Genomic DNA, 18,903 nt, shown 5'->3' with positions numbered 1-18,903 from the left:
TATATATATATATATATATATATATATATATATATATATATATATATATATATATATATATATATATATATATATATATATATATATATGTATATGTGTATGTGTATGTGTGTGTGTTTGTGTATGTATATATGTGTGTGTGGGGTATGATGAAATTCAACATGTAAAAAATATATTCAAGAAAGTATTTAATATATCCCCTTGCATAGAGTTACAGCTATTCTAGAAATACAAAGATATGATTATTGCATGAGGGCTATACAACATTACAGAATTTTCCTTGTTCCTTTTCTTCAATAGAGTAGTTGAAGATACAAGTTACTATGCAGTTAGACATTAATGATTTCCACTATAATTTACTAACATTATGTGTACAATAAAAGAAGCATCTATCATCTGAGAAATGCATTAGGCTCCTGTCAGAACTATGTACTATCAACCTTCATGTTAGAAGCAAATATTCAAGTCAATAACAAAAGCTGGTTTCACATTTCATCCTCATTTATTGTTACCTAATTCCCAAGCCCCTGGACCATCAATTAGAAAAGTTAATACAGTAAATAAGGTTCTTCAACAACACTTTCCTCCAAATAGAATAGAAGGTTGAATATAAGAACATTTTTCCTTTTGGTCATTACTGATTAGACATTCAAATTTATTAAACACTAAGTATATTGTCAATTATGCATACCTCGATGCACTCAACCGAGTACCTGCTTCACTAATGCAACCACCATTACCATGATGAATCTGCTTTGCCCCAAATAATAAAGGTTTTCCCTGCATCATTTGTGTCAGCCAGATGATGAATATTTATCATTTGTGATGTATGATGGACTACTAAATGAATAATATAGCATTCAAAAATTTAAATCTAAGAAACAGATATGAAAAACTTAGGATCAATATATGTCATGTTGACACTGTTAAAATATATTACATGTTGGTCAGGATGAAAAGAATTTAACATATTTTCTTTTGAATCCTTGCACAGAGAAACAAATAAATCAATATGATGATACGAGAAATGAAAAATAATTCAAGATCATCGTATGCAATTCAAAATGACAGAGGGGAACCTTTCTGAACATCCCTGAATGCTGAGGTGGTTTCAAATGAGATCCATTATTTGGCTGGACTTTAGATGTCAAGGACAACTGACATTTCAAGAAAAAAGTTTGACCGATAATTGTGAGAACAACTAAATACTAAATATCTTTATGGCAAGTAAATAATACTGATTGAAGCAAGGAAGAACCGTTCACCTTGCTGAAGAGTTCAATTGGTGGATTATGCTGAACCCCCTTTTCTGTATACAAATTCGATTCCTGTATAGAAGTGAAGCAAGTTGTGAAATCAAAAAATATTTCTACCCGAAAAATTAGGGATGAAAAAACCGATGAAACACTATGCTTAACCATCGGCTCTGTAGTTTCCTGCTTCCTGTTGATAACACCAATATCTTCTTTACTTTTAAATATATATATATATATATTCAGAATATAAATAAATGTTTATTAGTCGAAAAACCTGAGTGTTTGGTAAGCTCATAAGCATGAAGATCTACGACTTAACAGTTGCATAAATGAAACTCCAACAATTGCAAAGAAAAATAGAACCGTGTCATGGCTAGAGTAGGGTACATGATTTGATTTTTGTAAATATCTCAATTTATTTCTTTTAAACTAGCGATTATAGGCTAAGTAATTCAGAAACATTTAGGGGTAAATATTGTTACTGGAAATTGTTTATTATAAATTATTATGAAATCGTTTGATTCATATGGTCAACTCTATCTAATGAGATTAAGACTTGTTGATGTTGAAGATTATCTGGCTATAATAAGATGATATTGTTTGATGATTGAATTGATAAAATCTTGTAAATAACTACCAAAAGCAGGGTGGTAATTGTTTATGTCTTGAAAAGAACACGAACAAAAAGACATTAACTGATTAAAGTAGTTGCATTACACCTTCCTAGTTACTATATTTTATGCTTCTATAACAGACTAAAAGACAATGGTTAGGTGCTCCAATATAAATGAAAACATGAAATAGCTTCTATAACTCAAATGTAGCATCCTTAAGCATAACTTGTTCAAGAACATAGAAACCCCACATCAAAGGATTTGGAATTATAATGTTTAACATTGCATGGTGCATTATTCTTGAGTTGAATCCTTGTCCACTGAGTTGTTCTTGGTCAAAGCTTTCTTTGTCCAACGCTTAATATCATAGGCCTTCTTCAAAGGTTTCTTCTCCTTGCTATGCCTCTTCTTTGTTATGGCAATGGCAAGATCATTTGGGAACAAAGTATGCCAAACAAAAGCATGAAGAAAAGTGGACACAAACAGAACACATACCATTGTTGTTGACATGAATGATAACCCTAGAGCAAGGCACTTGCTTATGACACAAGGAACATGTTCTGCATATTTTATGGTTGCCACTGATGCAGTTGTCATGGGAAAGGTGTAAGACCACCATGCCACTGAAAACCTGTCCATTTAGTCAAGACTAGATCATTGAATAATTTTATATTAAACCAAGTTGTCAATAATTACTTAAAAACTTTGAACCACTCAATTCAGGAAGAAAAAAACATTTTTTTTTAGAAATCCCTTCAATGATTTACACTCAGCTATCCTAAATTCTAGATTTTTCAACTAATGCTTAGGCTTCAGAATAAATTTTTTGTGTTACTGCTTCATTCATAGCATTTATTGTGTGCTATGTGGTCATCTTTATCAACCAATATAATAACATCATTAACGTTATAGTGAATGTGAGAGAAGTGTTGCATAGCATGGTAATTTTTCATGTGTTTCATAAAATAAGATGTTTTGCTTTGTTCTATGAGTAATGTTGGACGCTCAAGGGTGACAACATCCTTTGACCTTGGAGGTCAATTCTTTTATGAATAAATAATATTACTCTTATTCTCTTTGGCTCCTCTTTATTTTAGTTGAATCAAAATATTCTGCTTTTCTAATTTGTCTTATTCTATTATATTTAAAAAATACATAAAAATGAAACATATTATAACTCAAATCTAGATGTACACTAATATAGATTTGTTTTTCTCTCATATGTTATCTCGTGTTAATGATAATGAAGCAAAAACAACAATAATAATAAAATTTAATTAATATGTCATATTTTCATTAGTACGAGACAGCATATGAGGCAAGATTTAGGACATGTTTGCTTTACATTACCTATACAAAAAACAAAAAGGGAAGATTGTAATTGGAGAGAATATTGTACCTGAAACCAGTGAAGAAATTGATCCGTACAACCAGAGAAATATAGAGAAACAAGGCAATGAAATAGCAAGTTCTGGACAACCCATCAAATTCACCATAGATACTTTCCCAAGCAATACTTGCTGCTGAAGGAGCTGCAATAAACATGGAATACACAGGGTGCAACTCTTTAGGAAGTGCCTCACTTGTTGGCAACCTTTGATACAATGTAACAAACAATACAAGATAATGTGCAAAACCAACACCCCATAAGAATTTTGCAGGTTCTTCCCAACCAACTTTTGAGGCCAAAATTGCCCCAACAAAGTTTCCAACAACAGAAAGATGTGAAGAAGGGTTTGCAACCTTACACAAACGCCTTTTCCCCCCAGAAAGCCATTGACCATAGATTTTGAGTTCAAGTAGAAAATAGGGTCCCATAAAAGTGCACCAAATTGCAGGGTGTAGTGCATGCGGTGCAAGTTTTGGAGGCACCCCAATTGCAAGAAACATGCATACAACCCAAGGGGCAAAGAAGAAGTTAACTCTAACTGGATGAAAATACTCTCTTTTCACTGCTTCAAAGTAGAATATGCATTTGAGAATGTAGGTGAATGAAACAGTGATTAACACTGCTACAGCTAATAGCCATAATGCAAAGTTGATGGCTGGTGGAATATGAAGAAATTTTGTGGCAGGACTTGTTGCTAGGGCACGCCATAGAACAGCTTGGCTACTTAGGCCAAGACATATACCAAAGCATCCTATAGGAAACCGAAGGAGAAATGGCCATGTTTCATCTTTGGGTAGAAGAATGTCCTCAAATTCCTGTGCCAAAAAATGCATGTGTGATAACAATGATATAATTAGTTCCATGCATGTTTAAATATTTTGTGATAGTAATTTGAGTGAAGTTGCTACTGTTCTATTAAGAACTTTCACAAGCTTTTAAATAGTTATATGCAGGCTAAGATGTTAAATTGTCTTGGTTTTAGAACTCTACAATGATGCATTTTATATGATGTCTTCAGAATTTGAGATTTTTAGATGGGAATATGGAATTATCATATGAATATTATATTTTTATGTTAAAGGAATATAATGACATTCTCTTTCTAACCTCTCAATTTTAATGAATGAGATTTTTAGAAAATCAATCATATTCACCGTAATATATATTTCATAAGAAACATGAAAATAAAACTTATTTATGATGGAATTCAACATAACCTTTAAGAATATATTAAAAACATTTCTTATACCTAAAACCAAGATAGCTCAAGACAAAATGCAACTTATCACACGTTGCATTCCGTTTTATCTGTGAACTTTGGCTTAATTTGAAAATGTTGAATAAATCTAATTAACATACAGTGCAAATTTTTATAATGAAGTCATATTACATGTCAAACTCCTAGTTATTCTATGTCACAAATTCAAATAATTATTACTTATTTATTTATCAATTCTAACACAATTTAAATTTTTTTAGTTTATATAATTAGATTAGATTATGTATGGTGGATTCTATTTTTGTAAGTCTATTATTTATTTTTTGATGAATTATGTGCTATGCCAGAGCCACTTACATGCCCACCCTGAATTTTTTTCTACATATTATCACTATGCTTTTGATACCTCTAATTATATTATACTTATGCTACTCCTTTATCATATTTGATGCATTTTGGATCAGTAAATATAACTGACATTCTTTATTCCTGGGTCCTATGACAAAATTGATGTGCAAACAAACTCACCACATATAAAAATATTGTGCATGTACTCACCAAAGTATTCCTCCATGTGAAAATCTAATTCACATTTTCATTTGAAGAGGAACTATATCAGAACAAGTTGGTAAAATATCTAATCAAACCATTGATGGAATTGAGATCTCGTTCAAGAAGAAAGATATTGAATATATGGATCGAGTTTGCCTTTGTATATGTTATAGGTGAAAACTAATAAGAGCAACTTAGTTTGTTTTTTAGGTGAACTATGATGCATAAGAGCAATTTAGTATTTGTTGTTTTTATCATTAATTAATGTTACCTGATACATTTACTAATTCTAGTGCAAAAATTTAAACATTAGTCATTTAGGATGGTAGCATATAGTATACACTATATGGTACATATATCACATACAAGTAAAGTTCTTACATAAAAGACTATGGAATCATCAATTGATAAGACAAGGTAGCTAGCATGAAAACTGCACAAAGCATAAAATTAAGTTAAAAACAATGTAGTTTCTCACCTTAACTTCATCTAACTCAGGTCCTCTAAGAGCAGCAAAGTATCTACCAACAGGAACACTTGTATTAACAGATTCATCATTTCCAACAAACCCATCATTACTCCTATGAGATTCCAACTCTCTCTCTATTTTTCTTGGCAACAAAGAGTTTTGCTTGCTAAGACTTGATTTTGTCTTGAACATACTAAAGTCTCCTTTTCTTCCTTCCAAACCAAAACCTGTCCCTAAACTTGTTCCACTTCTTGTTAGACCCTTCCTTTCATTTTTAGCTTTATTTTCTTTGTTCATCACAGAAAAACCTGTCTCAAGTGAAACTTGCCTATTAAAACTTCTACAAGGTCTCTTCATTTCTATAACTTTATCCTCTTCCATCTTTATTATCCTTTCTTCATCTTCTTCTGGTAACACTTCATGTACATCCACATAATGGGTGTTGAGAGAGCTTAGAGTTGTTCTTTTTTTGTCCATTTTCTTGTGATATAGTGTTTAGTAAAACAAGCTCTATTGAATTCTTAAGTGGTCGACTTATTTAGTTTTATGCATATTAATGTGAGGGACAACTCACGAGGAGTGAGAAGAAAAGAAGGGCTTCTTTTGTTGGTGGTTGTTTGGTGGATGAAACTGAAGCCACTACTTTGAGAGAAAAGTAGGTTGCATGGGAGGAACATCATGTGATCGAAAATCCGAAGATTTTGTGGTTTATGATTAAGGAAAAGTTGAAAGTAGTGTTCATGTAAGGGATGGAGTTTTGTGATGGGGATCACATATCTCAGCTTAGTGTCTCAATTCTTTCAGCCACTTATATTTAGATATATGATTTAATAAATTAATTTTATAAAATTAAATTAAAATATTATTTTTTATTTGTTTATAAATACTGATTGGTTTAGGACACCTAGATAAAAAAAAAAGGACAAACAATAAGAGTCGGGAGTTTTCAACGGGCATAAAAAACTCTAGGCCTAAATGGTTTGGACAAGTGGCACCAAAGTTCATTTTTGTTTGAAAACAGTTTCCATTTTTTTAATCTTTCTCATTAAATATTCATCTTGGGTAAATAATCATCTCACTTTTTGACATACTAATCGTGTTAAAATTTTAAATTAACTTAATTTTTATTTAATACATACTTATCAAATTCTTATTAATAATATTAACTTGAGTATAAGAGAATGATATAAAATATATGGATTTATTTTTGTATCCGTAAAAGCAAGGTGGAAACTGGCTAACTACTTGCCTATAATACACTAAGTCATATTAGACTTTTTTTTTGTTATAGTTAGGTTTTTTAAAATACATATTTAATTTAACAAGACAGATTTTAAATCATCTAAAATGTTTATTAAGCCTAACAAGTTGATTTATTTAATTATATTATATAATAATATTCATATTATTTTTAATATAAAAATGTATATACAAATAAATTTAATCGATAAGGTTAGACACTTAGATTAGCCTATATATATATATTAGTCTGTTTAAATGCAAATATATTAACTTATGTCAAGATATAGTATAACATATTTTTAAATAAGTTAACATGTCAGACTTTTAAATAGATTAAATTTAGACTTTGAATTGTTGTTATAAGTTGAATCTGTTTAAGACATTGTATGATCTGACTATTTCTACCATTAGTTATTAGTATATAAATAATAAAACTCTTCATCAAAGAAATTGATCTAATGATTGGACAAACTTAATTCCAAATGTCATATAAGAATAATGGTCAATATTCTTTTATTCTATCCCAAAAAGAATATTTGTTATAAGAAGCGGTCAAAATATCCCAAAAAGAATTAACCACCCATACAAATAGTAAAAAATACACTGGCGAGGAAAATAAAATAAATAAATATTTACACAATTCTATAATAGATGTTAATCATATATTCTTTATTGACTGTAACATAATTTTAGGGATTAAATTTAATATAATAATACGGTCAATATACGTTCTGACGTTACATTAAAAAAATAGCACATGAGTTTCACAATTGCTAATCATTTTAATCTTTAAAATTAGTCTGTGCAGTTAAATCTAATCCAACATCCTACTAGATATGGCAAATGTCTAATTGGCATGTAAATCCTAATCAAACAATTAAGTTTAAGTTCAAACTTCAAAGCCAAATATTGAAGTTTTGTTTACACGGCTAATTTACTTTCTCATTATTAGGGTTAGCGAACTTTATTTGGATATGACTTGTAGTTAATACTTCTTAATGAGAACAAGATCCTCTTTATTATAGAGAAGAGTTTTTTTTTTCTTTTATTTTTAAGGGTAAAAATGTAATCTCATCCTAAATAAAAAAGATTCAAATGATATTGCATCTTACATTTTCTTTGATTTTTTAGAGCACTATCCTCTCTCAGTCTTACTCTTCTTAATGGGGAGGAATGATAAACTCTTAAGGGTCTGATTGCGAATTAGTTTTTGGAAAATAAATGAGAGAAAATAAAAACTTGGAAACTATAAAATATACTTTTATGTGCCTCTCAACTCTCTTTTTTTCCTTCTTTCTTCTCCAAAAACAACTCCCTAAGGAGTTTATATATAAATAATGCAATATTTTCAAGAAACTTAGCCATAACCTTTCCAAACTGATCATCTCTTCCAAAAAATTGATCGTCTTAGTAAAAGACTTATTTTAATTTCTTAGAATTGTTGCATCTACCAATTTGGCCCTAAAATTTGAAAAAATCCAACATGGTCTCAAGAATATCAAATTAGTCATTTTTAATATTTTTATGACGTGATATGTATTACTTTCACTTACATTCATAATATTTGGGTATTAGTTTGAATTTTTTTTAGATACGAAAGAAGATATTCACTCTGAGTCTACCTTTAATAATCAGTTTGGTATGGGGATAAAAATCGGGGTCACATTTTGAACGTATTTTCAGTACAATTATTTATGTATATATAATAATCAGGAATATATTTGGAATGAGAAGGAGGAGAAATCACAGCAAAAATATTATAACTCAGTAACATAAGTTTAGAGATTATTTCATGAATTTGACTAAATTGCAAAGCATATAAAAATAAATACATTAACTTACGGAGAAAAGAACACATATTGATAAACAAGTGATGATATAGAATGTATAGAAGTGAAGAAAACAAAACAATTTGTTGCATGGAGCAAAGATACATAAGATATTTTTAATTATGTAAGATATAACAAGAAAGGGATATTGATATCTCTCACCAACTTCAATCCTAAATAATGTATGTGCAACTTCTTATTGGATAGAAATAATATTGGATAGAAATTATATGTTCTGAATGGTGTCTCATTCTCTTTCCTAGAATGTTACGTTTTGTTTTTAAAAAATTTCTTTTGTTATGTGAAAATATATAATTGGCTTGAGACATAGAAAGAATTGAGGACAAATTATCCATGTCCAATAATATTTCAAACATTGGCAATAGATACAATACAATCATACAAGCCATTCGCAATGTTCCTGAATCAATAATTGTGATTCCTGTTTCTTGAGGTGTTTGACCTGAGATTTATCTCGCAAATGAACCATAACCAAAGCTAACAAAATGAACATTATTACTACTAATTTATCTCTTAAAAGAACAACCATAACCAAAACTAACAAAATGAACCATATGACTACTAATTTATCTCTTGAATGAACCATAACCAAAGCTAACAAAATACATAAAAGCTCCAAAATGTTCACAGTAACAAATGATGAACTACACAAGCAACAGAAACAATAGAAAATGTGATTAACAAAACTAAGTGAAGGAGAATTTTCCTCCCTCACCAATTACACATAAAGTTTTTTCATCTTTTAATTGTTTCACATAATACCCTTTCCCATTCTGCTTCATCCTATACAGTCCAATTGCTGTAATTTATCCAATATCCCAGTTACACAAATACAATCAAATCAAATGTAAATTCTGATATATAAGAAAAGAGGAAGAAAAAAGTACCTGCGCCATGTTTATGTTATGCCATTATCAATATTACAATAAAAAGGTATCTTGAGAATTCACATTATATCTGTGTCCCGATCCAATTCCGCAACTGCAATTGAGGCCATAACATTTTTCGCAATCACATCGATCCGTGTATATGGTGGTGTCAATGACTTGTAACTTTGGATCTCTTCCTTGCTTCACTATAGAGTACCACACCCATGATTGTAATCACAAACCCCATCATCCCCATTGCTGTGACTGGGTTCCTAAAGATCAAAACCGAAACAACAGCCGCAACAGCCGCTTTTGCATTCCCCAAAACCTGCAAAGTCAATGCACTCGTATGTTTCGTGACCAAGAAATTAGTCAAGTTCACTAAATAAGCCACAGTTGCATTCCCCAGCAACAAGAACACAACATAAGGATCACCCTTAGCCTTATGAATAGTAGTACCCAACACATTCCCTTCAATGTAGAGAGTAAAAGGTAGCAATATAAGTGCAGCCATTGGTGCCATGTAAAGAAGCAAGTTCATCGAATGAAGCTTTTCACCTTCAGATGTTAACAAAATCCCTTGAACCACTGATTTCAATGCACGCCCCGCAGTCGAACCGATACAAACCAAGAACCCGAAAAGGTGAAATGATGGTTCACTATTGCTTGCAACAACGATGCCGAAAACCACAGGTAACAGAGCTAGGTACACTTCACCAGTTTCTTTTTTACATGTGATCACATATGCAAAGATGGCAGTGAAAAATGGAGTTGTTGCCCCAATAGCTTGGTTGAATGAAACAGGGATGTACCTATTACAAGTAATTATAAAGTTGAATTGGTTAATTTAACAGCAGATTATTATTAGAATTATAATCATTCATTACTCGAAGATAGTTCCTAAAGTAAGACATTAAGGACTTAGAACTAAAGTGAACAATTATGTTACATAACATCCACACCTCTATTATAAGAATAAGAAGTAACCATTAATTTGTATCTGATATTTGATGTGATCCATTAACTTAGTCGATGAAATTACAAAAAGTTCGATTTGGTTCATGACTTTGCATATGGTCAATTAATTCAGTCCCTATGACTTCCCCACGTGTCAGCATCTCTACCCAGTAAAAGACTCTCTGGTACTGGAAAAGATCTGAACTCCGTTACTATGCATTAGTAAATGCCATGACCAAATTGATTGACAGTTTACAAAATCAGAGACCAAATTGACTTTTTTTGTTGTAATGATAATAATCAAGTCCACCTAATATCTGAATCTAAGGAAAAAATTACACTTTATGCATAAGTGACTAAGTTTGGTGTTGTAGTAAGAGTACCTTAATGAAGTATTGCCACAAACAACAGAAAAACAGAAGATGATACTTAGAGCAAAGATCTTAAGAAACTGTTTCTTAGATTGAATATGTTGAGCTGGAACAACTTCAAGGACATTAATCGCAACATGGCTATAACCAAAGCAAGAAAGCATGTGAAGCATTGTGAGGAATATTGGGTACTTGTAACCATAGTAACTGAGAAGATACTTGTTGAGTAAAAGAACACCAATATTGGAGAAGTACCATGATGCTATTATAAGTGCTGTTATAATAGTTGGAGAGAGACCAGATCCAAAACCAAAACCATTGTTGTTGTTTCTTACATCACCTGGTGGTGTTGGAGGAATATCTAGGACTTGGTCTGTGGTTGTTGTGTCCAACAACCTTGGATTGCTCATTCTTCGAGTTGTCCATGTTTGTGCCTCAACCATGGCAAATGGGGTTGGTTATTTAAGGTTTTTGGAATACTTTCTTTTTACAAGTTTTGGTTTTTGGTTTTGTTTCAGGTTTTGTGTGGAGAGATCTGAATAACTAAGATGAAGTGTGAAGGAATGGTATTGTGTGATATTTGGTAAGGGGTAGTGATGATTGGACTATATGATCCAATGGTTAGGATTTAGATTTGGGTGGATGAAGAATTTGTGGACCATGGATGAGTAACAAGGATTTAACAATTTTATTTTTTTTGGTATTACCAAATGGTCTTTCAGCTTTTAGTTAATGAATTAATATTTTTTTGGGTTTGTGGTTGTCCATCTAGCAAGTAAGAATCAAACTATTAACATTTTGATCATCCTAAATTTAGTGGACCTTATAACACTAGACCAACATTTTGTTGGTAGTAGCAAAGAAAACATGTTATATTAGATAAAATAAATTGAATATTCATTATTTTTGTGTTTTTGTTTCATTAGTATCATTGAAGACATAATTTGGGATAATAAATCTTTATTTTTCGATCAGAATGAAGCAATGAAGGGAATAATTTTGGGGGTTGTGGGAATTTGATGGTGGGCCTTTAGCTTTGGGAAAGAAGGGTAACTCACAGCTCAGAGATTATCTATCAACTTGTAAGGAGGTAGAGTGTCGGTGTTGAGTAATAACATAGATATTTGAATGGATTAATAGATATTGGAAGGGATCCACAATATTAACTAATGTCCTTGTTAGGAACAATTATTGGGGAAAATTATTAGATGTGAGATCATTGTTTCAATTAAATTTTTCTTATCGATTTGGACTGAACTAATTTTTTTTTAAATCATTAATAATGAGAATTTGATTGAATCAATTGATTATAGACAATATAATAACTGATCTTTCATTGGACTTTGAAATTTTATTATTTTGGTTAGAATTACGAGAATTTTAACAATTAAGTTCATATTTAGATCATTAATTACTTTTTAGGATAGTAATAAAAATTCAAATATAACTTTACATATGGAAAATGATAATCATTTATGTTAAGAAAGTTTTTACTATGTTATGGGTATTTTTCAACTCAAATCATTTTATAAATGAAACATGTAATCTAAACAAAAAAATACAAACCATATTTAGAAATTTGTTAATTAGTTATTAGTTATAAATGTATATCTAACCCAATCTTGTGAGGATAGATATGAGAAGATATGTTATGTGTCTTAAACAATTCCGTGAAAATTAATAAAGCACTTTCTTAATTAATTCATAATTTCACTTAATTTTTTAAACATTGTAAAATTGGAGTTATTTTTTTGCCATAAAGGAAGATTTTTGTGGAAGGTATAGAAAGTTGATAAACCTAGGTAATATTTGATATCAAAATGAAACATTACTCAATAAAATTTAGAGTAATTATTTATTTCATTCCCTCATGTTTTTTCGACTTTATCAGTTTGGTCCATCAAGAATAAAAAACACCAAAATAATCCCAAATTTTTTAAATACATGTCAAATTAGTTATTAATAGTATATTTTACAATACTTGATATAGAATAATTTAACTCATAAAATGATTAGTTTGATCCAACTTTAGATTTTTTGAAAACCATTTTCGGGTTTTCAATTTTAGAATAATTAAACTAGTACAATCAAAAAATATAATGATTACTTTAAAATTTATTGTGTCATGGAAGTATATAATAAAAGTGTGGATTTTATTTACAACTCAAGAGTCAAAGCCCATGACTCCAATCCAAGTGCAAGATGCATACGCTCTATATTTTAGGCATCTCTCACGTTCCCAACAAATTTTTTTAGAATTAAAATCCATGAATTCAAAGAAAATCGTTCAAACATTGGTCTTCTCATAAATTCACAATAATTTGAGAGTTTTGGATGCTTAAAATCAAGTCAATATAGAATAAATAAATTAATAGATTACAGATTAATAAATAATGAAGATATGGATCAATTACTTTGCCCATCTTACATGCCAATGTAAAATTTCTTGTAAACAGTGGAGCTCAGTTATATGCACATGCTGCGTCATGATAATTAAACAACTTGAATAAAAATAGTTATAGTAGATTTAAGAGTTAATCACACTCACATCCCCCTGAGTTTTAGTGAAATTATATAAATCATCGTTCACTTTTTTACACATACACAAACCTCCCCTAGTTTTTATATTTTCATGACACTGACTACCGTTGCATGAGAAATAAGTGTCATCTTTTAAACAGAAAATGTGATAAATACAATTAAGTTAAACAAAACATGATATATTGTAAGGAAACATTCAAATAATATACAAATCAATGTATCTTTTTATTTTTTGTTATAAAATGCATCAACAATTCTAAAGAGATATTGTTTAAATCGCTCTTATACTATATCGTAACGAACCAAAAATCCCATTTATTTCTCATGCAAGGGTGGTCAGTGTAATGAAAGTATAAAAATTAGGGGCTTTGTGTAGGTGTAAAAAAGTGAGGACTAATTTATATAATTTCACTAAAACTCAGGATGTAGCAGTGTAATTTACTCTATATTTAATATGGTGTGCTTGATTGGATCTTGTTTCGAGTAGAAAGGACTTACGGGTTACGGCATTAACCCACTTGGGCCTTAAACCAGCCTTGTATTGTAACTCAGAAAAACAGTTAAAATTATGAGAGGCATAAGTAATATAGAATTTGGTAAGGAATTAAAGTCCCTCCAATAAATATCGCACATATGAATCAAATGTTTGAGTTTTTGATTTATGTGAAAATTTATTATGGTCATGTACCACTAGATCAATATCAATTGGTGTTTGAAGGCAAATTTTATATAATAGGATCGGTTTCTTTGTGGAAATAAATTATAAATCTCCTTTTTAAGTCTTCAAACTCTACAAAACAAAATTGCATGTCATTTTTTAGTTTAAAATTGTTAAAGTTCAACATTATAAATTCAAATAAAAATTAATTTCTACCAAAAGTAACACAAGTGAATCAATTCAAATATGTGCTTTTAGTATAATGATGGTGTACAAAACTTTCTCTAGTAAATATTGAACTCTAATATTATCTAAACTTATGTGTAATATTTTTAATAATAAAAAAATTAATTTTCAAATATTAAGAAATTTTATATATTTATCTTTTATTTAGATTCATTAATTCTCCCATCCAAACAAAATTACATTGGGGTGAATAGACTAAATCAGTATTATTAATCATATCATTATCAAAATCATTATTATACTTGTTTGATAGTATAACAGTTTGACCATTAATTTACTAAGTAAATTGAATAGTGGTAAATATATATATATATATATATATATATATTATACTAACAATAACGTTAAAAATTTAATAAAACAATAAATATTTTTATTAAAAATTTAATAAAACGATAAAATAAAACGTGTGGCTTGATTATAGTCCGTGTTTTAGAATTATAAACAAATTGTCTTTGATCATTCACAACAAATTTTATAAAAAATATATTTTTAAATAAAAACTGATTGTTATTATTGGTACAATATAGATGAAAGCGTTTGATATAATCAGTCTTGACCGTATCAATATATGACTAATAGAATTATTATGCAAGTATGAAAATAAGTTGGCCAAATTTTTGGTTGAAGTTATCAGTTTAGTCTGATTTTTACAACACTTGACCGAACTATTTTACTTATTCACAATACTTTAACTTATCATAAATCAAATCCTTCATCATTTGGATCAAGAAACAACATTTATTTAATTTTTTTAATGGATCATCTAGGTTTTTGGCGATAATAATTAATATATAATTCTTTAAAAATTTATCAAGATGAATTAAATGAAGATACGTGTCTTTATAAAATCAATCTATATTTCCTTCAACACCATAGGCAAGGTGACATGTTCCACAAAGGTGATACACGATCATTTTCTTATATTGGAAGAATATTAAAAGTTATGAAGAATATATTGATATAGTACTGTAAGTTTCTATTAGATTTTAGAATAATCAAAATATTAATTGTTTAATTTTTGGGACTAATTTCTTATCCAAAGGAGATATGAAAATACTCTTGATAATTTAAACAAAATTATAAGTTGGTTTTGTAATAGGATACATTATCTCAATTATTTAAAGCTTGATATTAATGTTGCATTACAAATTAAAAAATGAGTAAGATAAAATTTATTTATTATATTTTCATTAAAACACGCTAACATTTTTCATTAAAAAAAATAAACAATATAATAATTAATTATATAGCTTCAAACGTATAATTAAATCGTTATTTTCTAAAAGATGTAAAAAAAGGAAGGAGAATATTAAAACATTCATCTATAAGCAATATTATAATACATGAGTGATATAAGACTTAACCAATTTAACTAATTAAATTATTCTATATAATTAAAAAGAAGTAATATCTCTTTATTTTTTGTACTAGAATGAAGTTAAATATTCATATCTTCACCTTTTATTTTTAATTTAAAGTAATCTGTCTAATTGTTTTTATAGTTTATGTCATATTAATTGGGTTAACTAGATTAGACTAGATTTTTCAAATTCTACAACAGTCTAATTCTCATTCAACTGAGAACTCGAACGAGAACCTTTTGCAATCAAACTTGTTAAAATGTCTAGTTCAATACACATATTATTATCTATACAAGTACATGAGGTACTATTATTAATCCAAATTTTCATATTTAAATAAGCCAATTATCTTTTTTTAATTAAGATAATAAGTTCTAATTCTCATTCAATTGAGAACTCGAACGAGAATCTTTTGCAACCCGACTTGTTAGAATGTCTACTTCAATCCACATATTATTATCTATATAAGTAAGTGAGGCAATATTATTAATCCAAATTTTCATATTTAAATAAGTTAACTATATATTTTTAGATAATAAGTTCTAATTCTCATTCAATTGAGAACTCGAACGAGAACCTTTTGCAATCAGACTTGTTAGAATGTCTACTTCAGTCCACATATTATTATCTATATAAGTAAGTGAGACACTATTATTAATCCAAATTTTCATATTTAAATAAGTCAACTATCTTTTTTTTAAGATAATAAGTTAATTATATATACATTACATTGATTATCTTTGCATGAAAAAGTGTGATCTTTTATACAAAAAAAATATGATTAGTGTAATTAAGTTAACACAATATGATATATTATATAGACAAATCCAAATAGCACATGAGTAAATACATTTTTATTATTCTTGGTTTATTACAAAATGCATTAATAATTCTAATGAGATATTATTTAACTTACTCTTATACTATATTGTAATGAGTAAAAAATAATGAAAATATATTCACTTGTATACTATTATACTTGTTTCCACAATATACCATATTTTGTTTAACTTAATTACACTTGTACTCTTTTTTATTTATTTAAACTATACTTATATTTCTCATTTAGCTTCTCTTTGTTTGAGGTGAAATAGAATAGAGAGAAGAAGGTGAGAGAGAAAATGAAGAGAAAGTGAATCTTTCTCTCATTTGAATGAGAAGAGAAAAAGAGGGAAGAGAAGAAAAAGTGAATGTGACCCATCACAAATGAATTCTCTCCTACTTTGGAGAGAAAGGGAAGATAGGGTGAATTTTTTTGTTGAAATCTTAAAAATGTCATTCAGTTTTGTATGTTTTCTTTATTTATTGGCTTTAATTAGTATTAACATACAATGGTCTTTTTTTAATATAAAAAAAAAATCAATTAAAAAAGTTAATTGATATTATAATAAAATATAATTTAAAATCATAACATTTATTTTTAATTAATAATATAACAACAATTTTCTATCATTCTCTTTATTTTAGGGACATTTTCGTCATTTGAATCATAATATCATTTCTATATTCTCATATTATACCCAATCAAACAAAAGAGAAATAGAATAAATTATATTTTTCTATTCATTTTCTGTCATTCTCTTGTACCAAACATCATAAAAATCTACTATATTTCTTTTCTTTCTCTTTCTCACATCTCTCTTTCTTAGGGGTGTAAAAATTCGGTTCGGTTCGGTTTTTGTGCATTTTAGTGACCGAACCGATCAAAAACATATGGTTCGGTTCCGCTCAATTAACCGCAACTTTAACTATAAGAACCGAACCGAACCGCTCTTGAATGGTTCGGTTTGGTTCGATTCCACGGTTTTTACATTTACTTTTTATAAAAAAAATATGTCATCAACTGAAAATTCAAAATGTGTTACAAGAGATATTGTTTATCATAAAAGGATAAATATTACTACTATTATTATAAAAAATTATGAATCATATATAACAATATACTTCATGATTAGTAACATATATATCAATTAGTAAAATATATAATAGTTACATTTATAACTTTACATTTCATAATTAGTAACACATGTAACAATACATGTATAACAATATATGATATATGTTTGTTTCAAACTCAATATCACAAGAATTGGAAAATATGTTCCAAATCATAAGACATTAGGAAACAATTTAGTAACTAATAACATATATAATACTAACTTAATAACAATTTAGTAACGTATGTAACACTACAATTCACACAAAAATTGATAATTTCTTTTATTATTTTGATTAAAATTATCAGAAAAAATATCTGTCATATCTCACTTAGTGTGTTTTTAGTTTATGAGTTATTTTTAATAATAAAATATTATTTCTTAATCCCTAGTATATATTTCTTTAATTTGCAGTTCGGTTCGGTTCTAACGGTTCCTAAATTTCTAAAACCATAAACCGAACCAAACATAAACGGTTTCTTAAAAAATAATCGAACCGAACCGCGAAACTGAACCGAACCACATTTTACGGTTTGGTTTGGTTCGGTTCCATCGGTTTCGCGGTTTAAACCGAAACCGCTTACACCCCTACTCTTTCTTACCTTTTTCTCTCTTCTTATTTTCCATTATCAACCAAATAAAGCATTAGGATAAACAATATAATGTACATTAATCTATATCTAGATATTATCCAATACAATTTGAATTTTATTTATGGAGTTATTTAATAATCAAATATTTTCTATAATCACACTTTCAACAAACAAATGCTTATACAAACACATTTATAATTGTTAATATTCTACCTATACACTCCTCATGCCACATGTCACTTTCTCCTTCCCTCGTGCCACATGTCACTAAAAAAACTCCCTCATTCCACATGTCACTTTCTCCTTACATTTTTTCCCTCATGTCACATTCTCCTCACATAATTTTCTTCCTACTTTTTATATATTATATATAACATCTATGTTTTGTTATGTTAAAAAGTAATAGTCATTGAACATTAGATGAAATTGAAATCATTTTTCACATTCAAATTAGTTCTTTACATTAATCTATCTATATAATTTAATGTTACCATTAATCTAAGAATAATTGTACTTTTTCACCTTATCAAAGTTTTTTGACATTTTTCGCACTGAATTTTAATATTACAGTTCAAATTCTTTGAATTTAAATTTTAAAAACTCCCTTATGGCACATGTCAATTTCTTCTTACATTTTTCCATCATGTCGTATGTCACCTCCTCCTCACATTTTTTCCTTCCTAATTTTTATATATTTTATATTTTATATGTTAATAATAATTTAATACTAATTATATTATTTAATTAAAAGATAACAATGATATATATATATATA

General features: G+C 28.7%; 2 protein-coding genes across 2 annotated transcripts; both read right to left on the bottom strand.

Annotated features, from left to right (window-relative positions):
- Positions 2,136-6,166, bottom strand: LOC109350001 (guard cell S-type anion channel SLAC1). Its single transcript, XM_019591098.1, has 3 exons — positions 5,510-6,166; positions 3,270-4,075; positions 2,136-2,501 (listed from the first exon to the last, which is right to left on the bottom strand). Exons 1-3 carry the CDS (start codon positions 5,975-5,977, stop codon positions 2,165-2,167), a joined length of 1,611 nt encoding a protein of 536 aa, XP_019446643.1. The 5' UTR covers positions 5,978-6,166; the 3' UTR covers positions 2,136-2,164.
- On the bottom strand, positions 9,249-11,369 carry LOC109350003 (probable sugar phosphate/phosphate translocator At1g12500). Its single transcript, XM_019591101.1, has 2 exons — positions 10,802-11,369; positions 9,249-10,273 (listed from the first exon to the last, which is right to left on the bottom strand). The coding sequence occupies exons 1-2, from the start codon at positions 11,230-11,232 to the stop codon at positions 9,631-9,633; spliced, it is 1,074 nt and encodes a 357-aa protein (XP_019446646.1). The 5' UTR covers positions 11,233-11,369; the 3' UTR covers positions 9,249-9,630.

The sequence above is a fragment of the Lupinus angustifolius genome, chromosome LG06 (assembly GCF_001865875.1).
Source record: "Lupinus angustifolius cultivar Tanjil chromosome LG06, LupAngTanjil_v1.0, whole genome shotgun sequence".
Lineage (NCBI taxonomy): Eukaryota > Viridiplantae > Streptophyta > Magnoliopsida > Fabales > Fabaceae > Lupinus > Lupinus angustifolius.
This window is presented reverse-complemented; position numbering and strand designations above follow the sequence as displayed.